We start from the raw sequence: 27,651 nt of genomic DNA on the forward strand, positions 1-27,651 counted from the left end.
TTGGTTGGCGCGTGCTGTCGCACATCGGGGTGGACGTGCGCCGGCACGGCGCCGGGGTCAAGCAGCGCGCCGCGGTCACGGCCAACGCCTTCAACACCGCCTACCGCCTGTGCGTGGTCATGGCGGTGCTGCTGACGGCGCTGGGAGTGATGGGCTCCGCAGAGCGGCCCACCGGCGTGGACGTCGCGCTCATGGTCATGGCCATCGTCGGCCTCTTTGTCACCGCGGCCGCCGTGGCGGTGGTGGTGGTGGCGCTGGCCCAGCCGAGACCCACGCACGGAATCGCCAGGTGACACACGGCGGGCGGCATTCTGGGTGGGGGGGTGGTCGAACCACATGTCCTGAAAATATACCCACATGCAGGGCAGGGTGTGACCCTCCGTGTTTGTGTGTGCTCCCCCGACAGACGTGTGCTTTGCTCATGCATAGCTGCCGAGCCGGTTGCACCATCCCCAGCCAGCAGCCAATCCATTCATCCCATCCACCCCCCCCTCTCATGTTCCCACGCCGACTCAGCCCCGAGTGCGTAGCAGCGGCGCTGGCTGCGTCCCTAGTCCAGCCCATCTCCGTCATCATCCTGTACTCTAACGACCACGACCAGCGCCTCTTCTCGGCACGCGTCTCCCTCAATGTCGTGGCGGGCTTCAGCATCGGCTCTACGTTCGCGTGAGCAGGGGCAGGGGCTGTGTTTCTGTCGTCGAGTTACTGTGGGGAGGGGCATGTGGATGACGTCAGGAACAGCCTTGAGAGTCTGCAAGCAGCCATCCCAGGCCACTACCCCGCTATGCGCCCACGAGCTCATGCCCACTGCCCCGAGCCCATCTCATCACCAACCCCCTGTCCCTTTCTGGTGCCCAGACTCCTCGCCCTGTATCGCCTGGCGTCGGCGCAGCGCAGCCTCCTCTGCCTCGATAAGGCGCGTTTCAAGCTGCGCGTGATCCCCACCGCCGCTACCTCACGTACGTGGGAAGCCGGGCAGGGGTCGGTGGGAGGTGTGGCTGATGGCATTTGTGATTGCAGGCACGAGGAGCTTGCGCTTGCAGTGCTTGCGTGAACGGGTGAGGGGATGCCACCACTGGCTGCTGTCTGGGCTGGCTCCAAATGCTTGAATCCTTGCTGCCGCAACATACTCAACACACCAATCCACATGTCCCGCAGGCAACATGACCTTGCTCCCCCTCCAGTTGGGGGGATGGCTGGGCAAACCCATGCCCAAGAACCCTGGGAAGTTGCGGTACTTCCAGCTGTCCCACGACGCCTGTACCCTACGCTGGGGATGGAACAAGTGCGTGGTTTGGGCATCCTGCCCTGGTGCTGTGGGGATGGAGACGGGGCGCTTTGTTCTTGTTCCAATGAGGGGGCGGGGCTGGAAAAGGGTTATGGACAGCTTTGCAAGGAATCCAGAGGAGGTCCAGATGAGACCCTGTGCTGCGACACTGCATGATGACGGTGATGGCACAGCATGTTCCCATCGTCCCTTTGCCCAGCCGGATGCCTTCAACGGCAAGTTACCTCCACCTCAGCTTCCCCTCTCCCCCAACCCCTCCTCTCTGTGCAGGTTTGTACGACTTTACTATTTGCAGACAATGACGACCGACATTGATAAACAGACCCTCACCCTAATCTTTGTCGCTGACGCGCCCCTGACCCTCCAGTTCCCTGGTACGTGCTGAGATCGGTGGAGGACAATGATGGCGGTGGGTGGGAACCTGGCTGGCAGACATGCGCCAGAGCAGAGGTGCACCTGGTGGCTGCCTGTGTGAATGGTCTATTTGGGGGACAGGGCAGAAGTCACTGCCCCGACCCTGGCCTCCCAACACTGACCACACCATGGGACAGTGTCTGCCCCGGACTCAGGGTGCTGTTGCCTTGCTTGCCTGTTAAGGATGCACAGCTGGCTTGCTAGTGGCCCTCCTCGGCATTCCCCGCCCCTCCTTCCCTCCCCTCCAGCACCTGCCCTCCACCTCACCTGCCCAGCCAATTTCCTCACCCTCCCACTCCAGCCCTCTTTGAAACCTCACCAAACACTCCCCCAACCCACGACCCTTGCAGACGTGGCCACCCTCAAGGTGTGGCACAGGGGCCTCAGGCTCGCCCTCGACCTGGCTCTGGCCCCTGAGGGCGGTGACGAGCCCGACCTCGAGCGCGAGGCTGCCACCGACACGGCACCCCTGCTGCATTCCCCTGACGGGGGCCGAACCGGCTCGGCGCATCCCAGCCTGACCCGCCTGGCGCGCCGCCTGGCCGTGTTCCTGGTGCCCAGGGGGGCGGAGGGCATGGGGGCCACCCCCGCCTCCCCCTCCCCCTCCCAGGTGAGGAAGCGGCGGCGGCTGGCCTCGCACCTGCTGCGCCTGGCCATGCCCACCCGCCGCTCCTCCCTGGGCGGCACCGACAGCCACGCATCGCTGGGCAGCCAGGAGTCAGGCCGGGCCGGGGAGTCGATGGCCGCTGTGCACGGGGAGCCGCCCGCAGCGGCGGCACCGGGCGAGCGGGCCACCGGGACGGCCGAGGCAGACGTCGACGCCCCAGACCTCCTCCCCTCACCGGGCCTGCAACCGCCGGATGCAGCGGCGCCGTCGCCGGACAGGGGCCCCTCGGGCGCGGGCGGCGCCGGCGCGCCCCCCTCGAGCGCGGGCGGCGCCGGCCCCCCGCTCCCTGCGCCACCACAGCCCCCCCCGCCCGCCCGCGACGAGGAGGTGGCGGCGCGGTACCTGGCGGCCATTGCGGCGGGGGGCCTGACTGCGGAGCTGCCGGCGCTGACCCGGCAGCCCAGCGGGAAGCTGGATGAGTCGGCGGCCACCACCTCGTCCCGCACTTCGGTGACCTGGGCTTTCGACCCCGTCCCAAGCAGCCTTTCGCGCAGTCCGCCGCGCGGCGCCGCGCGGCCGCGCGGCGCCTCGCCGCGCAGCCCCCCCCCCTCGCTGCCGCCGCCGGCCTCGCTGCCGCCGCCCACGCTGCCCGTGGACGTGGTGGAGTACGGCGACCTGGCCTGGGGCCGGCTGCTGGGCGTGGGCAGCGAGGCTCGGGTGCACGCGGCTCGCCTGCGCGGCGCCGCGGTGGCGGTCAAGTCCTTCCCCGTGGCCTCCGACGCGCTGGCAGAGGTGCAGATGTACCTGGCCGCGGGCGCGCACGACAACATCGTGGGCCTGCGGGGGCTGTGCCGCCACGCCGGCGCGCTGCACCTGGTGCTGGAATACTGCCCGCGCGGCACGCTGGACGTGCTGCTGCACCACACCGCGCGACGGCCCTGGGACGCGGGCAAGCTGCTGGACATGGTGCACAGCGTGGCCGCTGGGCTCGCCCACCTCCACGCCCGCGGCATCCTGCATCGCGACCTCAAGCCGGCGTGAGTTTCAGTTGGTTGTTTGGGAGGGGGGGGAGGGATGTTCTGGGCGGGTGGGGGAGGGAAAAGGGTGGGGGCCCAAGGGTCGAGCAACGTTTGACTGGGGGGGCGGGGCGCACTGGAGCTTGGGGCATGCAGACCGGCCGCTGTGGCCCGGCTTCTGAGCCACTCTCCTCTGGACTCTCCTGTCCATCCTCATCCTCACCACCCGTACACCCAAGAACCTACCTTCCCCTCCCCTCACCCTCATCCTCTCCCTTCCTGCCCATCCCCCAGCAACATATTCGTGGGCAACACGGCCACGAGCATGAAGATCGGCGACTTTGGCTGCTCGCGCTGCACCCAGCCCGACCTGGCCCGCCTCACGCCCAATGTGTTGGGCACCGTGCAGTATGCCGCGCCAGAACTCATCAATGAAGACCTGCTGCCCCCGCCAGGTGGGATTGTTGTGGAGAGGGGTTGGACAGGGGAAGGGTTTCTTGAGGGGGGGGGTTGAAGAGGGCCCTCGAATGTGGAAAACTGTCAGGAGCGGACGAGGCGGTCAGGCCGCCCGGCGCCCGGCCGGCTGGATCATGACCACATTGAGAGGATCCAGGCAGCGAGACGAGAATTACCAGTGCAGGATCTCGGCAAACTTCTTCCCCTTACTTCCACAACCGATGACACCCCATTCCACAGGGAGTGCCCCCGACTGGCCCCTGTGCCTGGACATCTGGTCCCTGGGCGTGGTGGTGTGGGAGATGCTGAGCCGGCGCCGGCCCTTCGAGGGCCTGCCCCAGACGGCGGTGCAGGCGCGGTGGCTGGCGCGGCAGGTGGACGCGCGGCTGCCGGAGGTGCCGCCCCCTGGGCCGGGCACGGCGCCAGAGGTGGCGGCGGTGCTGACGGGGCTGGCGCGCCTGTCTCGGGACTGCATGGCGCTGCGCCTGGAGCGACGGCCCCAGATCGGGGAGGTGCTGCGCAGGGTGCAGGAGTTGCGGGCGTGCCTGCCCGCGGGGGCCGGGGCGCTCGTGTAAATTTTGTGATCGAGGGCATGGGATTGGGGGCCGCGAGCGTGGGAGGGGTCCTACAGAAGGAGTTTGGGCGTGGGGAGCCGATGTGACAGGGGCAGCAAGGAGGGGAGGGCGGGGGCTCCAGGATGAGGGATCAGAGGCCCGGCTGGTGAGAGAAAGCCAACGCAAATTCAATGGTCTATTCTGACGCCGTGCTTCCTGGGTCATCTTCCTCGACCACCGCCTCGTCTCTAAAACGCTCTGTGGCGGTTCAGGAGGAGCCGACAGGAATGACACACTCCCCTGGCAGCTCCCTCCCACCTGAACCAGTCTGAGGCATGCATTGACAAGTTGAACGGGACAGTGCATCTCCCACGAGACTGGTAACGCACGACTTGGACGCCCTGGGCATGCACATGCAGTTAATGCTGGGCCTTCGCACGCGAAGGCGGTGGGAAGGAAGCCAGCCAGAACAGGGGGGGGCCCCGGTTCCTCGCGCGCGCGAAGTTTACAACCCCCCTGACGCGTCGCGAGACTGCCACACCCAGTAGACCGCAGACTGCGCTATGCTCACAGTCGCTCCTCAAGAAAATCAAGGGATATAGTTTTGTGTGCCAGCCACGTGCGAAAGAGGGGGTCACCCCCAGCGCCAACTTCGACCACTCCTCTGAATGTCGGAAGCCAGGAGGCGGAGTCGGTCGCCAGCGGTCGAGAATGGGAAGGAAGACGGCCGACCTCTCCTCGAGCTGGACGATGACAACGACCCACGGGGCATCAAGCGCAAACAGCCTGTGCAGGGCAGGAGCTTCAAAGTGATCGGCCACATGGTCTTGGCCATGCAAAGGTTCAAGGGTGAGCCATTGCTTAGGATGATGTCTTTGAGGATGTCAATATACCTGTAGCGGTAATGCGCACCAGGTGCAGAATGCCCCCTGTCACGAGCCTGAGGTTAATTCTGTGGGCGCTGGCACTTCCAGCCCCATTGCGACACAAGCTGACATTTTCTCTGTCCTCCATTACAAATCCACTTAGCTTCACTCAATCCAACGTATACGTATGGCAAACGCCCAAGCATCAGCTCTCCAGGGCAGAGTGTGAGTCGCGCAGGAGGTTAAAGGCATGTGCGATTGCGTCATTGGCTGAATGAGAAGATCATGGTGAAACAGGATGCCCATTTGCTGATGCTCAAGGACTTTCCACGTCTTGTTGCAGCAAGGCACAGAGAGCGGCGAGGCTGGGGTGGCTGGTCTTCCACACTCGCGATCCATCGGATCTGAGCGGGGCAGTGAGCCCGCTCCGGAGCAGTATGTATATGCTGGCCGGGGTCACAAGGCCGACTACCTCTTCAAATCACTGCCCAAACCTGACCCGCCTCTAAAAGTCCAGGACTCAAGTGGCGGTTGAGCAGCTGACATCCCTTCTTCTTGCCGTGCGCTGGCCTGAATATATGGTTGTATTTTCTCAACCTTGCAGCTGTCCCAATCATGCGTCTGTGCCTGTGTCGCCCCCCGCCCCTCTGATTCACAGCAATTTTCTTTCTGTAACATGACAAACAGCTTGCTGTTCCTCTTATCAGGGCGAGTGGCCTTAAGTGGAGACAATCAGCTGCTCAAAGGTACACCGGAGAGCCATGGCAAATTGCATTACCTCACGACAGCTTCGCCTCATAAACGCCAATGACACATCCAATTAGGTGAGCGGGACGCAAAGTTTGATCACCGATTAAGTTGTGCACAGTGCCGCCCATCCGTCGTAACCTAAATACATGATAAAAGAGAGCCTCTATAAAGGTTTTCTAAACTTTGCTCTTCTGCCAAGGCAGCCCCGATCGTCTCAAGGGCGCACGCGTCTACTGCGCAGCAACGAGGGTCGTCCCCCGCATCATGGCTCACACAATCCCCACCCCCACGTACGATGCTTATTCACTTGTTTCTGTAGGTCTATCATATGGGTTTGCCCTGTGATCGTGCTTGGGGTCCTGCTGTCCCGCCTGTGTGACTTGCATGGACCGGGTACCGGCAAGTGCCCCCTGAGAGTCGTGATTAAGGCACCGTTTTGACACCGAACACCCCATACATCCACCAAGCCCTGGAATCTCCTACTCTTATTTCAGGAATGGAGCTGCCCCCTTGTTCACACCCTATAAACGCGGCGTGCTGGACCTCTCCCATCGCTTGGTGTATGCCCCTCTGACTCGCTGCAGGTAAAGCACACCATTTTTGTGGCCTGGCAATGAATAGAAAAGGTGGCACCAGCGTGTGCAAGGGAGCTGCAACGTGCGCCTGGCAGAATAGGACCCAGTGGGCTAGAGTGTCGCAGGGCATGCTCGACATGGGCAGCTGCAGATGGCAATCCAACCCCCAACCCACACTTCTCACTGTCAGGGCCCCGGACAACATCCCCCTCGACATCCATGTGGAGTACTACACGCAACGTGCCACCAAGGGAGGCCTGCTTATCAGCGAAGGCACCATCATCAGCGACAGGTGAGCCTGGGATGGGGTGGGGAAGCAGAGCATGCGCTTTCATCGCCTCCTCAACGAGTCTGATGTGCGAGGTGGGCGGTCGTGTCTGCCACCCTTAGCGGCTTCAGGCCTCAGCGGCATTCTCCTTCAGCCCATCGGGTCCTCCAAACTCACAGCCTCACACTCACACCCACACCCCAGGGCGTCCGGCTACCCATCGGTGCCCGGGATTTGGACCCAGGAGCAGGTGGAGGGCTGGAAGCCCGTGACCGCCGCGGTGCACCAGCTGGGCTCCACCTTCTTCTGCCAGCTGTGGCACGTGGGCAGGGCCTCTGCGCCTTGCTACCAGCCCGACGGGGGCCTTCCTCTGGCCCCCTCCGTGCTCCCCATCCCACCAGAGTGGGAGTACTTTGACACGAAGCTGGGCAAGCCACAGAAGTACCCCCTGCCGCGCGAGCTGGCCGCCGAGGAGCTGCCCGGGATCGTGGAGCAGTACCGTGTGGCGGCCCGGAACGCCATTGCCGCTGGTTTCGACGGCGTGGAGATCCACGCCGCCAATGGTGAGCCTGGGTGTGGGGGTTGGGAAAGTTTGGTGTTGCAGGAGCGGGAGGGGCAGGCGGGTTGTCAAGAATGTGCGGAAGAACCTAGTCCCCATGGGTTCCAGAGCCTGGCCTTGCTTCATCCGTCAGCTTGAACCCCCCTCCACACCCCAACCCACCCACTCCAGGCTACCTGATCCACGAGTTCCTGAGCGAGAGCTCCAACCACCGCACCGACGCCTACGGCGGCCCCATCGAGAATCGGGCCCGGTTGGCACTGGAGATCGTGCGAGCCGTGGTGGAGGAGGTGGGCGCCGAGCGCACCGGCATCCGCTTCTCCCCCTTCAACGAGTTCCTGGGCATGCACGACGCACACCCCTTTGCCCTCTACACCTACCTGCTGGAGGAGCTGGCGGCCTGGGATCTGGCCTACGTCCACATGGTCACCCCCATCGTGAAAGGGAACGTGGACCACCCGGAGGGGGAGGGCTCGCTGGAGCCCTTCCGCGCGGTCTGGAAGGGCACCTTCCTCGTCGCCGGCGGGTTCAAGCGCGACTCCGCGGTGGCGGCGGTGCGTGAACACCACGCTGACCTCGTCACCGTGGGTCGCCACTTCCTAGCCAACCCGGACCTGCCCCGGCGCTGGGCACTGAACGCGCCCCTGAACAAGTACGATCGCTCCACCTTCTACACGCCCGGCGTGAAGGGCTACCTGGACTACCCCTTCCTGGAAGACACCGAGGAGGGGAAAGAGTTCTTGGCAAGCTTGAAGCCCGAGGCCAATTGAACTTGGGAATAGTGGCAGCCCCTACTTTCCTATCCTCTGGCCACGGCACATGTCGTTCATCTGCTCCCCGTCCAGTTTTGCTTCCCAACCCAAATTCTTACGCACTCTTGTACACTGTTGTGTGCAGCACGGGGACTTGTGATCCCCATCAAGACCTCTGCCTGTGGCACCGTTCTTTCTCAAGGTACGCCTTTTGTTGCACAAGCGATGAACGCAGACCGGCAGACCCAGGGGAAGGGGGGGGGGGCGGGGTTGGAGGTGCAGGTCAGCACCAGCGGTGTTGGGATAAACTCGAGCAGTCAGAACGCCCTCCTTCACTCCTGCACCACACCCGCTTCCCCGCGCTCGTGAAAGTACGTTGTCGCGGGATCCACCTCCACGCGCCAGGCCAGGCGGGCCACGGCGTGGGCCTGGTCCCGCGGCCCTTCCTCGACCCGGCCAGGGACAGGTGGACCAGGGACGGCACAGCAGGCCCAGCGCAGGCCGGGCACGCGCAGCATGTTGTGTGCCCCCAGAGCCGCCAGCAGGGGTGCCTCGGCGAAATCGAAGCCGCGCGCCGCCAGGGCCGGGTGCAGCCTGGGATCCTGGGCATCGGCCCCGCCCGCCGCGCTTTCCACCTTCACGCCCCCTTCCGTGGCCCCCGCCACCAGCACGTCGCCCGCCGGGCCGAGGGCGGGCACCACCACGCGGCGCGCGCCGGCGCTGCCCGCTGCCACGCGCAGGGCCGCGATCATGAGCGCCGCCAGGCCCTGCCGCCGCAGCTCGCGGCGCACGGCCAGCAGGGGCACCTCCAGCGCGAGGGGCCCCAGCGCACGCAGCGCTGCGGCCGCCACGACCGTGGTGCCGGCGCGCAGGGCCGCCACGTGATAGGCGGAGAGGTCGCCGGCGTGGCCGGGGCGCGCGCCGGGCACCGCCTCGCCCGCCAGCAGCGCGTCCAGCAGGTCGCACCCCGACCGCGAGTCGAGCAGGGGGCCGGCGGCGCCGCGCAGCACCAGCCGCGCGGCGGAGAGCAGGGCGCGCGACGCCTCGGCGTCGTGTCTTGGGACGGTGGCGGGGGCTGATGGGGGTCGGCGGCCCGCATCGCCATCGGCCGCGCCAGCATCGGCCCGCCCCGTGCCGACGGCCGCCACCGCGGCGCAAGACAACAGCGTCAGGGTGAGGGGCCGGCCGTCGGCCAGCACGCCGACGGGCACTGCGCCCGCCAGGCACAGCCGCCGCAGCGCGGTGCTGGGGTCGGGGGCTCCTTCTTCTGGGACAGGGGCGGCAGCTGTGCGGCGCAGGTCGCTGGCCGAGGCGGCACCACCCCTGGGAGTCGGCGCACCCGCATCGCCCTTCACACGCCCCGGACGCCGGGCCCTCTTGGGTGCGCGCTGCGGCGCACCCTCCCCTTCCGCCGCAGCCGCATCCAGGCGGGGGGCTGGGGTCCCCGCCGCCGCCCTCAGCGCGTCAAAGCAGCAGGTGCCGGGCCGAGTGTCGGCCTCCTTCACCACCCTGTCCGCGTCGCCTTCATCCTGGCAAGCGTCTGGCTGTGGTATTGCCGTCGCGTAGCTACCTCGCAGGTCCTCTTCGCCATGGACCGCATCGGTGATGGCCAAGGGCTTGGCACCGAGATAGCCCGCTGGGATCAGGCTGCTGGCCGATGCGAGGGGGAGCAGGTGCACCTTGGCGCCCCGGCCGGAGGCGTGCTCCCCTTGCAGCCGGACACACAGGGGGCACAGCCACAGATCGCCAGGCGCAGCGGGGGGCAGGTCGAGGCATTCGCTGCAACAGGCAGCCGGACAGGCGGAGCATCTCAGGTCGGGGTCCTGGGAGCGAGGGGTGCCAAGGACCAAGATGTGTCGAGTCGGGTCCAATACCAATGTGTTCTTGGGCAAGTGCCCTACAAGAACATGGAAGATGCCTCGTTTGCTTCCCATCAGAAAGCAAGAGGAAGCCCCCTATTCTACCTGCCGTCCAGAGAAGAGGCAGGTGCGGTCGTGGGGACCCTCGGTCTCCTGCTCTGGGGCCTGGGCGCCGCTCAACCGCCCAGCCTGGAGCATCGCCTCCTGCAGAGTCTGCCCGCTCACCGTGTGGATGTGCTGTGCAGGCCTGCGGTACCTCGACCCTACATGTCCAGTGGGTGGGTAAGAGGCGGTCCGAACACAGAGTCACCTTCTGCACGTACATGTGTGGGTGGGTCAAAACCGTGCACGCCCATACGACCTGGACGCAAGGGGCCCTGAATGCACGGTGATACCTCTGTGGAAACCAGGATCGCGCATCGAGTCTGCTCGGACCCTCCCCACCAACCTGCTTGCGCCTCAAACGCCGTGTAGGTAAGGAGGTCAGAGCAGCCTGCCACCTCTATACCCCCATGCCGCGCCAGCCCCACCAGCATCAGTTCGCCTTGGTTGCTCTGCAAGTCAGCACAAGAAGGCGCTGGGGGGTACCACATCCGACACAGGTCCAGACTGGTGGGCACTGCACCATACACAGCTTAAGATGGGGTCTAGGCACTGACAGATAGGCGACGGTCGTACCCGATATCGGAGGAGCTCGCCGTCCGATACAAGGCCCGCATCCAGCAGACCATCTATCAGTGCGATTTTCTTTCGCTCCATTGAAAGGTGCTCACAATTCAGCGCAGCGAAAGCGCAGCCTACGAGGAGCACACGGATACGAAGGCATCAGATTGGCCATGGACTTATACCAAGGGACACATTTTGCCAAATTATGAAAACATAGTTTATTTATATATAAAGATCACCGAGTTTATCATATGTGAGGGCTCTCTAAATCCAGGTGCAGGATCTCGGCGGATCCTGCCACAATTTGACCGGGAACCCCATGCCCGTTCATTTCCTAATGGACCAATGTCAGCTCAAGTCCCCATGACACCCCTAACGCCTTCCTACGCCCCTCATCGCTCACCCTGCAACTTGTGCTCCATGTCTGCACCAGCACTTTATTCATCCGCCAGGACACATGCTGCGCAGGTGAGTGTTGGGCTGAGGTGCCATGCGCGTTCGTACCTGTTGCCCCACCCCCAATGCCTCTCTACATGCCCCGCCTCCTCGCACGCCGCAGCTGGCTGGGCAGACATGGTTTTCGGGACCCTTCATTCCCCCAATGAACGAGCGGCGACATCGACTACCCTGTCGAGGGGAGGTCTGCGTCGTCCGGGCTCACCATGGGAGCGGGGATTGGAGGGGAGCTGGGGGGAAGGTAGTTGCTGGAATGGCCCTGGCTGCCGCCATTTCCCTGAGCCGTAAGTTGGTTGGTGGGAAAGGGGCTGCAGGAAATGATTCAAAATCATGTTCCTGGGTACAAGATTGAAGGATCAATGCTGGGATCCTTTATGAGCTGCCTCATGCTAGCTGTCTGCCTTTTTATCGACCGCCCCTCCTATTTGTACAGCGGCACTCCCCAGCCTGGCAGCAGACATGGTGAAGACCGGGACCTGTCTCCTGCAAAAGTGTCAGCCGGAGCTGGCGAGGTGCTTGATAGATGGGGAGTGCGTGGAGAACCTCGTCTGCCTCCAGGTCTGCAATGGGAAGGACGATGAGAGCGGGTGCCAAGTAAAATGTGCCGATCGGTACAAGAATGACATTATCGACAAGTTCAACGCCTGCGCCATTACCTCTGGAGGCTGTGTGCCACAGAAAATTGAGAAGGGTAGGCTGGGATGGGTTATGTTTGCTGGACTACAGAGTCCCTCCCAGCTGGAGATGTAGGGTAATGCAGGCCCCCAGCTCATCAGCGTAAACCATACCACTCTCTGGGGCCGTCCAACCAAAGAGCTTTCACCTGCCCTCCACAGACACATGGAAGGCCCCGCCGGCCTCGGCCATCGATCGCGCATTTGACCCCGAGCTGTTCCAGGGCCGCTGGTATATCACCGCAGGCCTGAACCCCCTGTTCGACGTGTTTGACTGCCAAGAACATTTCTTTGCGAGCCCTAGCCCAGGCAAGAACGGGGGGTCCGGGGGGAAAGGGGGGTGCTGAAGTGCTGCATGCGCGTGACTGAGCGAGACATGGTGGGGCAAATACCATGACAGCAGGACCCGCTGTCTCCTCCTCCTGCTGCGTATGCCCCATGAGGGGTGACGACGCCCAGTGTCTCAAACTTGGGTCGAGGCCTTTTGGTTGCCGTCCTTTTTGCGCACACTGGGTGCAAGCTTGATACCTGCTTCTCAAGACTGAGGTGTCTCTCATGCAGAGTAAAAGCACCTGCACTCCTGCCCACAGGATCCTTGTACGGCAAGATCCGCTGGCGCATCCCCAAGGGCAGCTCTGACTTCATTGAGCGCTCCACGATGCAGAGGTTTGTGCAGGACCCAGGGAACCCTGGTGTCCTGTACAATCACGATAATGAGTACCTGCACTATGGTACGACCACGGTCCCAGCAGCTGGGGGCATGGAGGGCATGCATGGGATTGCATGCTGGCAGCTTGGTAGGCGATGCGACGGGCCCTTCACCAGCCCCGCAGTGATTGCGGAGATGGATGCTTGCTTTCTCACGCACCGTTTCCTTCCCATGCCTGTTGTTGCAGAGGACGACTGGTATGTTGTCGGCTGGGAGCCTGATTCATATGCCTTCATTGTGTACAAGGGACAGAACGATGCCTGGAAAGGGTATGGCGGAGCCACTGTGTACACCAGGTTCGTAAATGTGCGGTCCAGGGGAGAGTGCACAGGCCAGACACTCTGGGGCTGCCTTGCAACATGCGGCACAGGTTGCCGTAGCTGCTGCCATGCCGGGTGTGTAATTGCAGCAGGTCCACCTGCCCTCCAACAGTTCCCACACCTCACCCCTGTGCCATTGCACCGGCAGTCACTCACCCCCCGTATGCTGCCCCATCTACAGGGACTCCTCATTCCCACCCGAGCTCACAAACAAGATGCGAGAGCTGGCGAGCCAAGCCGGACTGAAATGGGAGGAGTTCAAGTTGACAGACAACTCGTGTGGACCCCACCCACCCCAGCGAGGTGGTATGACAGACTTCGAGCGGGAGGTGAGTGGAGTGGGATTCGGTGAAAGTGTTTGCGTCCATGGAGACTCTCGGGCTCACAAGGGTGAGTGCAGATGTCGACATAATGATAGTAGGCCCCCAAACAAAGCTGCAAGATGGTGTTGACTTTGTATCTCTCTGTGCTCTGCACTCCTCATGTGAGGGCTCAGGAAGCAGCACTTCACCAATGCACTGCTTGTGCGCCCCTGACACAGATGGATGACCTGGCAAGGGACGAAGCTCGACAGGGTCTTGCATCCTTCAGTAGGGGACTCACAGTGATCGAACAGCGTGCTGAGAGAGCAGAGAGAGGTGAGGGGGCGGAGGACCTGACATGGTTAAGTTTGCAGAAGAAGGAATATTGGCTGCCGCCTCACCCGGATCATCTTGCCTCCCTTCCATTGTGGCAGACATTGCACAGAGCGTGGTGGGATTGGAGAAGACGCTGCAGGACGAATTCTACGAAGCTGAAAAGCAGCTTGCAAGCATTGAGAAACAATTCTCTGCCAGCGGTGGGTTTGGTGCATGGCTGCAGAATATCTTCAGGTTCTGAAGGCTCCAACATTGGCCCGTGTCTCCCTGCAAGATCCTATTAGACGTGTACCCGTAGCTCGATTGAGCTTTTCCATATACATGTGTGTGTTCAGGACCACTTCCCAGCTCCCCCTGTAAGCCAATCCGCCCGCACCCCCCGGGGCGCGCAGCGGTGTGGTTCATCCGGCTAGGTGCGCGCATGCACAAGCACCACTGCTCGGGGTACTGAACATCTTCCCACTCCAAGCATGCTGTGACCTTCGCAACAAAGCATCACACCTTTGGGTGAGCATCCTCGCATCCGCTCTCACTGGGGGCCGGGCCAACCTGTGTACGTGTTTCCGTCAAGCTTGAATTCCGGACGAAGCAAAACACCCGCCCGTCTAAAGATCTGGCCCAGTTTGAGTTTTGCGCTGCCGTTGATCGTCCTGCGCCGTGGTACAAGGCAGTCTCCCGAGAGAGCTTGGTGCTGCGGAGCGCGGAGATGCTCCGCACCCGCTCCTCCACCCTCCTCCCCGTGACATCTCGCTCCCATCTAACGCGCGAGCGATCTTACAACCCGCGGAGAAGGGGCAACTCCACGTACGAGGGTCATTCCGCCCGCCCCTGCCGCACGCCTGTTCAAGGGTGGGGAAGGGCCGTCCTCAGACCATGCTAGATCCACCCACCCGCCCCCCTCTCACCGCGCCCACAGAGTGTGCAACCCCTGGGGCATCGCCCTGCTCCTGTTCCTGCTGGGCCTGGCCGGCACGGGCGCGGCATGGTGGCACTTCCGGGATGCCCCGGCCCCCGCTCGGGCCAAGCCAGTGCGGCTCGCCTCCCATGAGGCCTTCCTCAGCAAGCACAGCAACGCCCACCTGCTGGAGGAGCGGTTTGAGCGCGAGGTGCAGCGTCGGCGGGATGGCGGCGACGGCGCCCTGGGCGCCCAGGGGCAGGCCGACGCCAGCCTGGGCCTGGGCGCGCACCACGCCGAGGCGGCGGGCGCAGGCGAGGGGCACGCAGCCGTGGCCGCGGGGCACGACGACGCCGCACACGCCGCAGCGTCGCACCTGGACGCGGTCCATGCCGACGCGCACGCCGCCGCGCCGCCCTCGCTCTATGACACCTCCATCCACGGTGAGCCTGTGGCGCTGTGTGTTTGTGGGATGTGGACACAGGCGAGGTGGGGCTGCCCTTCCGTGGCAGCGGCCCCCGGCCGCCCTCCAGGGGCGGCTGCAGGTTCGCTGCGCTGCGCAGCCGAGCAGCTGGCCGGGTGGTGAATCTGGGGATGCTCCCTGCGTGAGACGCGCGGGGATGCCCGGCACGCTCGCCAGGCCCCCTGCCGCCCTGCTCCCCCCCCCGAATCCTGGCCGCCCCCTGCCACGCATCCGGCCGGGGGCTGGCACCACTCCCCCTCCCCCCCCGTCACGAGTCCCACGCCGCCCACCGCTCGCGCATGTCCCTTCCCCCCACCTCTCCCCCCCACCCCTCTCCCCCCCTCCCCCTTGCAGTGCGAGACGCGTCGGGCCAGGAGGTGAGCATGGCCGCCTACCGCGGCAAGGTGCTGCTGGTGGTGAACGTGGCCTCGCAGTGCGGGTACACCAAGACCAACTACGAGGCGCTGCAGTCGCTGTACACGCGGTACGCGGGGTACGGGCTGGAGATCCTGGCCTTCCCCTGCAACCAGTTTGGCGGCCAGGAGCCGGGGAGCCTGGCGGAGATCGCGGCCTGGGCCGCGACCACCTACCACGTCACCTTCCCGCTCATGGACAAGGTGGACGTCAACGGACCCGGCGAGACGCCGCTCTTCGCCTGGCTCAAGGCGCACACGCCCGGAGGCCCGCCCGCCGACGTCGACTGGAACTTCAACAAGTTCCTGGTGGACAAGTGGGGGGTGCCGCGCAAGCGCTACGCCTCCGCCGTGGACTACCCGCTGCTGGAGATGGACGTCTACTCGGAGCTGGTGCGGACGGCCTGAGGCAGGCGCAGCGCTCGAGCCTCGACCCAAGCCGAGCGCCTGGGGGCGTGGGGACAGCCCCGAGTACAGGGGTTGCCGGGTTGAGAGGGCAGGCCCAACCCCCGATGCCCCCTTGCCGTCCATGCTGGGTCCCCCTGTCCAAGGCCTTGCCTTACCCCTCCATCGTGATTGCCCTCCTTGCTTGGCCCGTGCTTGCCGGGGAAGTCCCCGGCCATCCCTTTCAAATCGTCAGACGTGATGTCAATCGCTCGTCATTACAACGGACTATCTTCCCCGCTTCTGGTTTGGAGAACTGGGCGGGGGGGGACAACCAGGAGAGGCACAGCTGGGGCAGGAAAGTACTGGGGTGGGGCAATGGATGGGATGGGGGTTCCCCTTTAATATCAGGAAGAGGGTACCTATGGGAGAGGACAACAGTATGAGTGGGGGCTTGGGAAAGCTCAAAGGGGCTGGTGCTACCTTCACCAGCATGCAGGCTGGAATGGGGTACCGTCATCACCGTCGGTGGGCAAGGGGCCACTGGTCAGAGCGGCCTGGAGAGCCGCGAGGTTTGGGGCTGGGAAACGGGGGAAGGGTACACGAGAGGGCCTGGTTCAGGTGGGCACAGCGTGCTCCTGGGCCTCGGCCGTGGTCTTGAGGGCGGGGCTGGGCAGCGGCTTCTCCCCGGCCAGCCGGTTCTTGTAGCTCCAGTTGCGCCAGAGGACCAGCTGCATCACGATGATCACCACGCCCTGCATCCCCGCCATGGCAGCGTACACCGGCAGGGCGCGGTACAGAACACAGCCACCGAGGCTGCAGAGGGGTTCGAAGGAAGTGTGAGTGTGTGTGTGTGTAAAAAGGCATCGGAATGTCGAGGGGGCAGGTCATGCGCGGCTCAGGGGACATACATGAACAGCGTATGGGGATGGGGGAGGTGTCCAGTGGCACCGGCATGCAGCACCGAATGCTCCAGGGCACATACTGCTTCGCCTCACCATCCCATTCCCCCCTTCCCTCCCCCGCTCGACGCACTAGTAGTCGCTGGCGGTCACCCCGCACTGCTGGTCGGCGGGTCCTGTGCAGAGGACGTCGCCTGTGGGCTCGTAGATCCAGCCCGTGGTGCAGACAAATGTGTCCCCTGGGAGAGGGCGCCGGGTCAACAAAGGAGGCATGGAGCGGTGGAGGTGCCGGGGGCTGCACATATCTTCTCGGCAAGCACTGTCAACACGCGCAGGGCCGGCGAGCTGAAGCGAGCCCAGCTCGCAGCCGGGGTCATCCAGCCACCCCTCCTCTGCACGGGGTCCAAGGGTCCACCCTTCACCCAGCACAAGCCTCCCTGCAGTCATGCAGGCACCCGCCATGGCCGCGCTCAACGGGTACCACCTCCCTCCTTCCCAGCCAGACTCACCGTTGGGCGTGGAGATGCGGGTGAGGGACCCGACGATCAGCGGCCCGGCAAAGCGCCCGGCGCTGATGGCCATGTAGAAGAGGCTGAGGTACTTGCCGATATTGTTCCCCACCACGTCCGCAAACTGGGTGACCTTCTTGGACAGGAAGGTCTCCATGCAGGTCATGCTCAAGGTGTAAGAGGCGCCCAGGAAAGCAGTCCCGACGTAGAACAGGGCCGGGGGCGGGACCCAGTCCGAGCCTGGGTGTGGGAGGTCGGTGGGCGAGGGGCTTGGGATGGGTGTGGCAGCGAGCTGGGGGGAGGGTGGGCTGCTATCCAATGCTCAACCGGATCGGCTGGGCGGGGGGGGCATCCGCCCCTCCCTGCGCTACTTCTGCCTCCGGCATGCACTCAGGCGGGTGCGGGAGGCTTCCACCCTGCGGGGTGCGACCCAAAGGGATGGTCCACCGCCTTGCCTTGCCTTCCTGCAAGGGCGCCCGCCCCCCCCCTATTCACACAACAAAACCAGACCCTCAGCACGGCGCAGGCGCACCCTTGTAGGGGATGAGGAGGAGGAACCCCACGACCAGACCCCAGCCGGTGACCAGGAGGAGAGTGCGCTCGTTGAAGAGCTGGGGCAGGCGTCTCATGCCTCTGCGGTACACTATCGCGGCCCCGATGGAGCCGCCGCCCGCGGCGATGAATGCCCTCCAGACCTGCCGGGCAGGGGTTGGGGGCCACGGTGGGGTACGGTGTGGGGAGGGAGCAGGCAGGACCCAGCCACACCTCCAGCCCCATCTAAACAAGGCATCTCACAGACGCCCCTACCCTGCTCATGACGCATCCCACCACCCCAACAGCCTCGAGCACACATCAGACTGCTGGAAGATCTGACGGTACTGCCCCGCAAAGAGGCCAAACAGGTTGGAGTACTGCGCCATGGCTGTGTGCAGGGGGAAGGGCGTGGCAGGGAGAAGGCTGGCACGCAAGGCAACAGCGAGGAAGACATCCTATGCTGACAGCCACGCACCGCGCCTGGCGCTCCACCAGGCTGGCCACATGCCTGGGCCGCCCCTCTGCCACACTCACTCAGCATGGAGACGAGGCCGCAGAGGGTGATCCAGACCCCAAAGAAGACCTGGAAGTTGCGGCGCCGCGCGGCGTCGGTCATGAAGGGAACGCCCTCCTCCTAAGAAACGTTGATTGGAGGTGGAGGTGGGGAGAGGGAGAATGAACAAGGAAATGGTGGACTCGGTGCAGGACCCCACTCTTCCTGGTCCTGTTGCCCCAGGGGGGCCTGAGCCCAGGTCGCCCTTTCCATGCCCACCTGCACAAAGTGCTCGTTTTCGGCTGTGGGGTCTGTGAAGCCCCAGATGTAGAAGAAGCAGAGAGCCGTGACGATGAACCCGGCCAGCCAGCCTGTGCGAGTGGCGGCAGGGGTGGCATGTGGGGCAGGACTCCACTGTCTTGTGTGGGGCGTGTGGGTGTTTGAAGGGCTCAGGGGCTCCATTCATACCCAAGACATCGATGCGACTGCTGGGCCCCTGGCCCGTTGCTCTCAACCCAAGAAAGGTGAGTGGCGTTGGTCCCTGCCCATACCTGGGATGGTGTACCAGTTGAAGACTTTGATGGCATCGCTGGACGAGAAGGTGGGGGAGGGCAGGCCCAGGAACATGAACCTGTGGGATTAAAAGTTTTTTTGGGGGGGTGTCTGTGTGTGTGAATGATCCCGGCCAGGAGCAGGCGGCGGCGCGCTCAGCGGCCCAACAGGCGCCGGCCCTCGGTTCATGGCCCGCACCAAAGAGCCCAGGCCTCTCACCCGATCAGCGGCCCAACGGAGCGGGCCACGTTTTGCGTGATGCGGTACCGCCCCAGTTTGGCCTGACGCTTCCTCAGCGTGGAGGTCCGCGTGATGTAGGAGCCACCGATGCCAAGCACAGCCGCGCCGGCGCCCGCCACCAGCCTGTGACGTGGGGGGTCAGGCAGGAGGGGGGAGGGGGGGGGGCGTGTTGGCGCAGGTTGACAAGGACCCACATCACAGAAACATTGCATTGGGCGGGGCTGGAATCCTCCTGCAAGCGCCATGACCTGCACCATGCCTGGCGGTCAGCCCTCCTGCGCAAAGATAACCCCAAGTCCCAGTGGAACGCTTGGCCGGGGGGGGGGGGGGGGGGCACCCCTCCCCTCCATCGCATCCCCGCATTCGCCCGGCCCCCCCTGGCGACACACTCCCCGGCCCACCTTGCCAGCAGCATGAGCCACCACTCCCCCGCCAGCACTGTGAAGCCGTAGATGTAGTTTCCCACGGCGTTCAGAGCCACGCCCAGGAGCGTGGCGCCCTTGAAGCGGTTGGTGCGGTCCACCCACCAGCCGAAGACGGGGGCGAAGATGAGGGAGGCGAGGTCGTAGGAGCCAAAGGTGAGGCCGTACAGGGACTGGCGCCCATTCACCAGGTAGTACAGGGGCTGGATGCTCATCAGCGTGGAGGAGTAGTCGACCGCGAGGGCAAAGCCGACGATGACCAGCGCCCAGTAGGACCACTTCTTGGTGCGGGCGTGCTCCGGGTCGGCGGGGAGGTCCAGCAGGGACTCCTCCCTGGGAAGGGGGTTGTTAGGTGCGGGGTTGGGAGCCGGTGCGGGCAGGTTCCTGATGTGATACAGACTGGGGCCATGGTGGGGGGCTATGGTGGTAGCACCGGGGGTGCGTGGTGCAGAGGCAAGCACCGGGAGCAGGAGCCAGAGCAGCCCTTGTTTGGCAGGGCAGGGGTATGAGCAGCCTTGAATGGCCCTGGGTTCTCGACCTACTGTGCAGGTGCCGGGAATCCGTCGGGGGGGCCCGGGGTTTGGGTGGGGGCGGGAGGGTACCCCTCTTTGCCCAACGGGACACCCTCCGCACTATCCCCTACGGGGTAGGGGCGTGCGCCGGTGTCGTCGGCCGGGCCAACAGGCGTAGTATGGGCTGCTGGCCCTGTGCTGCCGGGGGCATGGGCCCTGGAGGTGCCCCGTCTGTCCTCCAAGACATTCCGAATCCTCTGCGATGGGCATTGTGGGTAGTATCTTGCGGGGCTGCCCTCCAAGCGATGATCGGAGCATGCGGCACCGGGTACAGCCTTGGAAACATTGGAAATGCATGACAGGAAGATGAGTCCCACCCGAATCGCGTATCCGATGAGCGGCATCCTGTCTGGCGTGGGCGCCGCTAGGTGCCGAGATCGTCAGGTGGCGCAGCTCAAGGTGACGGTGCCCTCTGATTGCTTGTGAATTCACTGGATATCGAGTGAAGCCAGTGAATCGAGTCTTCCGAGCCCCTGTGACTGGATTCAACGGGCATGGGGTTTGAAAAACCATCCCTCGTACAACCCTCCGGGGAACTCAGTATGAATTCCCCCAGGGTCATGCAGAGGCTCATCAAGACGATCCTGGCAATGCGAGACAAGGTTGCATGCAGGCCTCGCCTCCTCCATGGCGGGGCTCGCATGTCATATGTTGTATGATTGTCGTGTGTGACAATTCTCGCAAAGGCGCGTGTGCGTAAGGCCGGCGCATGGCGATGCTGCGGCCGAGTCTGTGGCCGTTGGAGATCTCCCTAGCCACTACCAATTACCGCCTTGACCAGCTTCCGGCATTCTACATCAGCTGCATCCAATTTTTGCTCCTATCGAACCCCATACAGGACGCATGAACAGGGATGCAAATGATGTGCAAAGTGATTGTGAATGCCGCAAAGGGGACTACTTCTCTCGAACCTTATCCGTTCTGTGAGAACATGCACGATCATGCAGATGGGTGGTCATCGCCGGCAGGTCCCTGCCTCGTGGGCGAAATATCATTGGTTACACAGAGTTGGACTAGCGCCTACACGTGAATGGGTACTCCGCTGACAAGAGGCTCGGGCCAGAGTCTGTGTTCACCAAAAATTTCTGCACGAAAGATGTGTCCTTTGCATATGAAGGTTCTGTGGTGTATGTGGTTGTATGATCCACCTGCCAGACCCAAGAGAACTTCATCTCACCACCTGACCAGGCTTGCACGTTGTCAGCGATGTAGTCCAGGATTGTCACCATGAATGTCAAGGTACCATCCTCATTCCACACAACGGTGGCTGTGGGTACGGAAGGCGGTGGAGGGCTGGGAGGGGGTGACAGTAGTGGGCTGGGAGCTGGTGGTGGTGGTGGAGGGCTGGGAGGGGGTGAGGTCGGTGGGCTGGGAGATGGTGGTGGTGGCGGGCTGGGAGGGGGTGAGGTCGGTGGCGGGCTGGGAGGGGGTGAGGTCGGTGGCGGGCTGGGAGGGGGTGAGGTCGGTGGCGGGCTGGGAGGGGTGGAGACGATAGTGGGCTGGAAGGGGACGCAGTGGGTGGGGCAGAACTTGGCACAGGAGGTGGCTTACTGCTTGGTGGGGGGGGATTAATGTGGACTGGCTGGTGGTGGCGAGTGCCTAACGGGAGGTGGGGGAGGCGACTTCCTTGCAGATGGGGGCGGGGACTTCCTTGCAGGTGGAGGAGGCGGCGGCGATTTTGTGACGGTTGGGGATGGCAACATGGGCTTGGACGGAGGTGGCATGTTGTAATTCTTGAAGGCATACTTCCTGAGAGCCTTCAAGCTGCAAGTCTTCAGCACCTTCCGAGTTCCCGTTGCATCATTGCGACGGAGTCCGTATTCAGTGTTGTTGTTGGCCCAAATGTAGTTCTCAGAGTTGGTAGTCCCTGTGCAAGGGAAGGTCCATTGAGAGCTGAGGATGGCGGGCGACTAATTCACCGCGATCAGGACAACCAAGCTGCGACTACCCTGCCGCCATGTGACCACCAGCTTGCAATGTATGTATGTATGTACCCCCAGCTCACCAATATTGTGGTCTCCCACATTGTTGCTGCCAAAGTTATCTTTGCCCTTGTTGCCTGTACCAATGTTGCCATTGGCATCGGCCGTGCAGGCCGTCTGACCTGGCTTGAGGCACTCCACCCCCACTAGAATCTCTGTGGAGCAAGCCTTCACGGTGGCGAATGGAGTCAGGTTGATGGCGCCGACAGACAATCCCAGATTCTGGAGGGTAGCTGTCCTGATGGCACCCTGCTTGCTGTAGCCTAGCTCCCTGTCATGTACAGCCGCACGATGTTGGAAACGATGAGGGAAGCGCAGAGCGAGTCTTCCCCACAGCCTGCAGGTCACTTGCCCAGGATCACACCCTCAGGCCGCACGTGTGCTCACCTGCAATACGGCCCGCGCTCGTGGCAGTGAGGACGTATACATGCGGCCCGTATCTGCAGTTTGATCAATGGGGAGCGGTCATCAGAGTGCAACCCGGTCCGGACTAGCAGCTGCGTGCAAAGCTGTCCTCGTCTTCCAGAGGGGGTCCGCAGCTCAGTGGAGACGGCCCACCCAACGTTACTATTGTATATTTGTATACTCACATGGCGGATGGAAGGGGGTAGAACTTGGACGTGCATGCTCCCTGGCGTGTAGGAGGTGGGGTCGCTGGGCGGTGAAGGGCGGGCGTTGCGCAGCTGCATCAAATCATCCACTTCGAGTGACCTTGAATGCATACATCAAACAACATACCTTGGTTGCAACCGCAATGCTGAGCAGGCAGAGAGCGATGCCCAAACATGGCAGCAGCCCGCCTGCCCGCATACTGCTGTAAACAAGGTTGGGGCAACACACAACGGTTCCTCGGCACCAGAAGGGTGAAAATGAATCGAAAAAGTGAGTGCGATGCCAAAAGAACAATATGAATCTACGATGTGTGCTTTGGGAGTTGCTGCAATGTAGATATGCGTATATGGAGCATTGCCCCTTCCGGTGGGGGATTCGATCGGAAACGAGGCGCGGAGGAGCACGCCCTTGCAGACCGCAGCGGCCGATGTTCGCATCCGGTGATGGTCAGGTCATGTTTTAGCCATGGCCTTAGGAGTTCTGAAAGGCTGATATCTTTTATGAAAAAACCGCAATGCCAGCACAAGATCCATGGTCCTGGCCTCCAATCAGAAGGTGTTCTGCCGCAAGCCGTACCAGGCAAGGGCATTCGGTCCACTCAAATTCCTTGATGGTCGAGCGGCAGGGTTGCCACTACGAATTTAGTTTTGCTTCTTAAGCTGGATGAATAGGGAAAGGGGGGAAACAGTGTTCGACTGACATTGCAGGGAGAAGGGAAACGAAACTACCCGCTTCCTTAGACATCTATGCAGTCCTTGCCAGCCCCACTCCACCTTTCAATTAATACAGTTGCGATTCAGATTTACGCCGATGCAAGGTGTCGATGCTTGAAGTTTCACCTTGCGTGCATGCCGGGAATCCCTGACATCTGTTCCCGAGGAACAGGCCACGGGCTAATCTTTACATTTTCGCAAACCGGTCACACTTGGCATGTTCACATTGGATGCATATTTGGCGTAATGGACGAGATCGTGGTGTATCACGTTCGCGCATGAGACTGGACGAGGCACCCTCTCAGAGCTCCTGTCTAATCAGCACGCGTCCCTGGGGCCGCTCCCCGCTCGCATCCCTGTTCGACACCAGGAATCACCCTTTTACTAATAAAAGTATTCCAAATCAAATCTCGGAAAGAAGAACTCTAGCGTTAAAGTCATGTCCTTCGCAGTGGCATTTCAACCTCTGGCGCTGACCTTCCGGAACAGGCCCTGCAGTTCTCGGTACGCTGCACGACGGCTTGTCTGCGCTGTCCCACACAACACCGTCGATCGCCTTGCGTCCAAGAATTGTACGCCTTGCGAGAGCGATGGAGGCAGCCTCGACCAGATGGGTTTTTGCTTGGCTCTCGACCAGGCTACCGCGAACAGTATGTGCGAACAGGTACGAGATGGTCGTCTCCACGGTGTCTCCCCTTGATCAGGAAACTGGGGCATGGCAGGCGTTCTATTGCCCTGAATTGCCGGCGCTCGCTCTCGTGTTGCCTGTTGTCATCCCTCTCATTCCCCTCACCCTCCCCTGCACCCTCGCAGTTGTCTGGCTGGACAGTGACAGAGGATGGGCATGGCTACCTACGCCTGCGCCAGCAGTACCGTATGAAGTCCTTCCTCAAGGCTCTGGAGCTTTGCGATAGAATTGCTGAGGTGGCAGAGGCTGAGGGGCACCATCCTGATGTCCATGTGACCGGGTGGAACAGGCTGGCAGTGGAGCTTTGGACCCACTCCAGGCATGGCTTGACCGAGGTGAGAAAAGGAAGAGGATGCCAGGAGCTTGCATGTCACTTGCTCACGCCTCAAGCTTTCACAATGAAGCATTTATACATATTGATGGCCCTTCTGCAGAATGATTATATCATGGCTGCAAAGATCGACGCAATTCCCAAGGACGACCTGCTTGGAGGGAAGAAGAAGAAGTTTGGTGACATCTGAAGTACAGCCACAGAGGGATTGGGATTGGCCTTGATGACTGTCCTTTGCCCCTTCCAAAGGGGCACCAATTTTAGATCCCGTCCTTCAGAGACAGTTGAATCCGTCCACCATGCAATCTGGCGGGGGTCACCGAGGGAATCAGGTCACTGTGAATAATCTTCTTTGAATGGACTTCACGTTGGTGAGCCCAGTGCTTTTGTCTGGCATGTACGTGGAGAAAATGCTGTACATCTGACAGCCACTTTCTGCGGAGGGTTTGCCATCAAGCTGTACAAGCACGCCTCGGCACGCCTAGAGCACAGCACACTAGAAGTGGTGCAATGTCACGCCACTGACTACCCAGACATTGCTCCGTGGTGTCGTCTCGGCACTCCTCTGCACACCTTTTGGTTGGAGAATGGGGATGGGAACCAGGGCAAGTTGCTGCGCGCGCGACCGAAATCAGGGAAAGCGAACAAGCGGATGCCCGGGTGCCTTTGTATGTTCCCTGGAGGAGAAATGGCAGGTCGATTCTGAGCATCTCGAACGTCTGAATCGAGCGGCAGGACCACCCCCTTTGCAGCGCAGGGCCAGCGAGGCCCGTGCCCTGCGAGGATGGTCGGGAAGGCGGGGGGACATCGGCCGGGCAACGATGTCCTGCCCACATTCCCAACCCTGCAGGAGTATGATCTGAGCTTGCGGGCCTTTAATGTGCCCAGCGCGCCCCGAAGCACCACGGCCACCATCCCATTCACACCCCAGGTGAGTGTGACACAGAATCCGCACGGCTGTTTCTGCATGCCCAGGATCTCCTGCTCAGCCTGGGAGGGCATTGAGATCTCTTGAGTGCGGGAATGTGGCATCTATACAGCCGTGACGGGTCCCTGGTCGGGCCCCTAGTCACTGCCGACCCGGTTCCTCCCCTTACCATCTTGATTCTCCCCTCAGGAGGTGGTGGGCCGCACCATCCACGTCACGTTTGACATCGAGAGCGCGGAGGGCGACCTGGTGGTGCGCTTCTTCCGGGGCACCATCCGCAGCTTCCGCGCCGCCACAGGCAAGCACACCGTCGCGTACAGCGACGGCGAGGTGTCCCAGGACGACCTGACCCAGGAGGTGGTGGTCTGGGCGCCGGGGGTCGTGACCACGCCCGGCGCGGCCTGGCCCAGCGAGGGTCGGGAAGCCGGCCCGACGGCGGGCGAGGCGCCCGCCCCCGGCGGGGCGGCGGGGCGGCGGGCGGGCGTGCGCGCGCAGCCCGGCGCGCCTCGTGCGCGGGGCCGGCGGCATGCCTCCAGTGGCGGCGACAGCGCCACGGGGGGGGACAGCGGGTCCGACTCCCCCCGCGGAGGCAAGCGGCGGCGCCGCTGGGGCAGCGCCGGCAGCCAGGGTCCCAGCATGCTGGCCCGCGAGGGAGGGGACGACGCCGAGAAAGGACCTGAGGCGGAGCCGGGCGAGGCCGCCGAGACGAGGGTGGCGGGGCGGGCGAGGCGGCGGGCGGCGGCCAGGCCCGGACCGGCCGGGAGGGGCGAGGCCGCTGGCCCCAGCCCCGCTGCCGAGCCTGGGGGTCTCGACGCGGCCGCGCCTGGCGGGCTCGAGGACGCCGGGGCTCCAGAGGGTGTGGCCTGGATGCGGGCCCCAAAGCCAGACCCTGAGCCTGTTACCACGCAGGGGGACGAGGCGCGGGACGCAGCCGCGCCTCCCGCGGGTGACGCTGCCCCTGTGGAGGCAGCCCGGCCCAGCGCCGACGGGGCGCGGGACGCTGCCGTGGCAGTCCCTCCTGCATCCAGTGCAGACCCCAATCCGGCGCACCATCCAGAGACTGAGTCCCTGCACAGCACGGTGGATGCCGAGCGGGTTGTGCTTGCGGAGGACGAGCGGGATGCTGGCGTGGGTGCGGGGGGGAAGCCTCGCAGAGATGTCGAGCGTGGCGCTGGCGAGGATGCGGAGCGGCGTGCCTGCGACAGCGCAGAGCGGGAAGCTGCCGCGGAGGGCGACATCGCAGTTGCAGGGCAGGAAGGGCGTGCGAGGAAGCAGGAGGACTCCGGCAAAGGCGAGGCCGGTCTGGGAGCCTACACTGTCAACCCGCAAGATGACGCTGCGATGTCTGTGGAGGAGCCAGGGGGCGCTGACCTGGCGGCTGCGCCTGACCCAGGAGCGGACGAGGTGCCGTTCTCAGCTGAGCCGGGTGCGCCAGCTGGCACTGCCATGCCTATCAATGTTGAAGCGACGACTGGCGACGCTGGCAACGGGGCTGCAGTAGCGACAGCATTGGTCAAAACCCAAGATCCAGCGCCGGGCGACGTGGCGACGCCTGCCGCAGCCCCAGCGGCCTCGGGCCCAGACCACCAGGCCCTCGCAGTCACCCCTGCAGCCGTGCCACCGCTGCAGGCCCAGGCCGTGGGGGAGGAGGGTGCAGGGCCCCCGACGACCACGCCCCCAGCCACGCAGGCCACGCGCGCCGCGACGCCTGCCGCGGCGCGGAGCTCCGTCAAGCAGGCGGCGCCGGCCTCTGCGAGGCCGGCGCCCCCGAGGAAGCCCCTGCCAGCCAGCCTGGCCTCGCCCACGTCCCCGCTCGGCCCGCAAGGAAAGGCCGCGCGTGCAGCGTCGGGGCTGCAGGGCCCCGGCGCCACACCGCCGGGCCCCGAGCAACCGCTCGCAGGCGAAGGCACGGAGCTGCAGCGTGAGCCTTTCCTTTGGCGGGGGGGGGGGAAGGGGGAGGGTGGCTGCAGCGGGCTTGCCGATTGGCGCAGGGGTGTGCAGGAGAGGTAGTCTGCTTGCTTGCTGCCAGAGTGCACGCGTTCCGCCTCCCGCCGTCCAACTGCCTGGATCGGCCTGCGCAGGGCTGAGGAGCGCACAGAGCCACCTGGACTCCGCCGCGCACCGTTTCTTCCAGTGCATCGACACCGCGCTCAAGGCACGTTGGTGTGAAGAGGGTGGGGGGTGGGAGCATACTGTCACGGCCCAAGGTGTCTCCCGGGCATGCTGCCTGCCGAGTCGAGCCATGTGCTCGCCCGTCGTATCCCTCCCCTCGGCCCAGATGGCATGTGTCGTGGCACGGGCGTCACAGCCTGCATCATGCCTCCCGCCCCTCCCGCGCCATGCCCCACACAGACGGCTCGGGAGATGCAGGCCGTTCTGGATCAGGTGGCGGCGGCAGCACCCTCCCCCAAGGCGCTGTCGGCCGCCAATGGGTTGGCCAAGTCGGTGAACCGCTGCGCCAAGGGCACTGCCAGGCTCTTTGGGGCGGGGGCCGATGGGCCCCTGGACCAGCTGCACGATGCCAGCCTCGGCCTTGCCCTGCTTTCCAGGTGAGATGGCTGGAACATGTGGGGGTGGCGGGGGGGGGGGGG

General features: G+C 63.6%; 9 protein-coding genes across 9 annotated transcripts in view; 6 read left to right on the forward strand and 3 right to left on the reverse strand.

Annotated features, from left to right (window-relative positions):
* F751_1923 (Mitogen-activated protein kinase kinase kinase dlk-1) overlaps positions 1 to 4,356 on the forward strand; it is a gene marked incomplete at both ends in the record, with an annotated part of 6,672 nt that extends 2,316 nt beyond the window's left edge. The window contains 9 exons of the mRNA XM_011399630.1: positions 66 to 289; positions 517 to 666; positions 859 to 959; positions 1,159 to 1,285; positions 1,559 to 1,662; positions 2,053 to 2,516; positions 2,976 to 3,346; positions 3,620 to 3,780; positions 4,022 to 4,356. Coding sequence (XP_011397932.1) covers positions 66 to 289; positions 517 to 666; positions 859 to 959; positions 1,159 to 1,285; positions 1,559 to 1,662; positions 2,053 to 2,516; positions 2,976 to 3,346; positions 3,620 to 3,780; positions 4,022 to 4,356 — 2,037 coding nt within the window. The remainder of the gene's footprint in view (positions 1 to 65; positions 290 to 516; positions 667 to 858; positions 960 to 1,158; positions 1,286 to 1,558; positions 1,663 to 2,052; positions 2,517 to 2,975; positions 3,347 to 3,619; positions 3,781 to 4,021) is intronic.
* A 1,652-nt stretch (positions 4,357 to 6,008) lies between these two features.
* F751_1924 (12-oxophytodienoate reductase 1) lies at positions 6,009 to 8,123 on the forward strand (the record flags this gene model as incomplete). The annotated part of the gene is made up of 4 exons (XM_011399631.1): positions 6,009 to 6,025; positions 6,717 to 6,818; positions 6,999 to 7,357; positions 7,525 to 8,123. 4 exons carry the CDS (start codon positions 6,009 to 6,011, stop codon positions 8,121 to 8,123), a joined length of 1,077 nt encoding a protein of 358 aa, XP_011397933.1.
* Positions 8,124 to 8,437: 314 nt separating this feature from the next.
* F751_1925 (hypothetical protein) lies at positions 8,438 to 10,162 on the reverse strand (the record flags this gene model as incomplete). Its single annotated transcript, XM_011399632.1, has 2 exons — positions 8,438 to 9,928; positions 10,070 to 10,162. The coding sequence occupies 2 exons, from the start codon at positions 10,160 to 10,162 to the stop codon at positions 8,438 to 8,440; spliced, it is 1,584 nt and encodes a 527-aa protein (XP_011397934.1).
* A 1,383-nt stretch (positions 10,163 to 11,545) lies between these two features.
* Positions 11,546 to 13,878, forward strand: F751_1926 (Violaxanthin de-epoxidase, chloroplastic; the record flags this gene model as incomplete). Its single annotated transcript, XM_011399633.1, has 7 exons — positions 11,546 to 11,777; positions 11,923 to 12,082; positions 12,322 to 12,491; positions 12,657 to 12,765; positions 12,971 to 13,068; positions 13,526 to 13,627; positions 13,820 to 13,878. The coding sequence occupies 7 exons, from the start codon at positions 11,546 to 11,548 to the stop codon at positions 13,876 to 13,878; spliced, it is 930 nt and encodes a 309-aa protein (XP_011397935.1).
* A 255-nt stretch (positions 13,879 to 14,133) lies between these two features.
* On the forward strand, positions 14,134 to 15,606 carry F751_1927 (putative phospholipid hydroperoxide glutathione peroxidase 6, mitochondrial; the record flags this gene model as incomplete). The annotated part of the gene is made up of 3 exons (XM_011399634.1): positions 14,134 to 14,231; positions 14,344 to 14,765; positions 15,140 to 15,606. The coding sequence occupies 3 exons, from the start codon at positions 14,134 to 14,136 to the stop codon at positions 15,604 to 15,606; spliced, it is 987 nt and encodes a 328-aa protein (XP_011397936.1).
* Positions 15,607 to 16,199: 593 nt separating this feature from the next.
* F751_1928 (Major facilitator superfamily domain-containing protein 8) lies at positions 16,200 to 19,957 on the reverse strand (the record flags this gene model as incomplete). Its single annotated transcript, XM_011399635.1, has 11 exons — positions 16,200 to 16,398; positions 16,618 to 16,723; positions 16,994 to 17,233; positions 17,526 to 17,688; positions 17,845 to 17,915; positions 18,062 to 18,161; positions 18,300 to 18,391; positions 18,572 to 18,651; positions 18,792 to 18,935; positions 19,214 to 19,567; positions 19,878 to 19,957. The coding sequence occupies 11 exons, from the start codon at positions 19,955 to 19,957 to the stop codon at positions 16,200 to 16,202; spliced, it is 1,629 nt and encodes a 542-aa protein (XP_011397937.1).
* Positions 19,958 to 21,040: 1,083 nt separating this feature from the next.
* F751_1929 (hypothetical protein) lies at positions 21,041 to 21,550 on the reverse strand (the record flags this gene model as incomplete). The annotated part of the gene is made up of 1 exon (XM_011399636.1): positions 21,041 to 21,550. One exon carries the CDS (start codon positions 21,548 to 21,550, stop codon positions 21,041 to 21,043), a length of 510 nt encoding a protein of 169 aa, XP_011397938.1.
* A 2,215-nt stretch (positions 21,551 to 23,765) lies between these two features.
* Positions 23,766 to 24,322, forward strand: F751_1930 (Putative pterin-4-alpha-carbinolamine dehydratase; the record flags this gene model as incomplete). Its single annotated transcript, XM_011399637.1, has 3 exons — positions 23,766 to 23,777; positions 23,927 to 24,136; positions 24,236 to 24,322. The coding sequence occupies 3 exons, from the start codon at positions 23,766 to 23,768 to the stop codon at positions 24,320 to 24,322; spliced, it is 309 nt and encodes a 102-aa protein (XP_011397939.1).
* A 594-nt stretch (positions 24,323 to 24,916) lies between these two features.
* Positions 24,917 to 27,651, forward strand: part of F751_1931 (hypothetical protein) — a gene marked incomplete at both ends in the record, with an annotated part of 6,435 nt that continues 3,700 nt past the window's right edge. The window contains 3 exons of the mRNA XM_011399638.1: positions 24,917 to 25,063; positions 25,250 to 26,464; positions 27,413 to 27,609. Of these exons, the coding sequence (XP_011397940.1) occupies positions 24,917 to 25,063; positions 25,250 to 26,464; positions 27,413 to 27,609 (1,559 nt within the window). The remainder of the gene's footprint in view (positions 25,064 to 25,249; positions 26,465 to 27,412; positions 27,610 to 27,651) is intronic.

The sequence above is a fragment of the Auxenochlorella protothecoides genome (assembly GCF_000733215.1).
Source record: "Auxenochlorella protothecoides strain 0710 unplaced genomic scaffold scaffold18, whole genome shotgun sequence".
Taxonomy (NCBI): Eukaryota; Viridiplantae; Chlorophyta; class Trebouxiophyceae; order Chlorellales; family Chlorellaceae; genus Auxenochlorella; species Auxenochlorella protothecoides.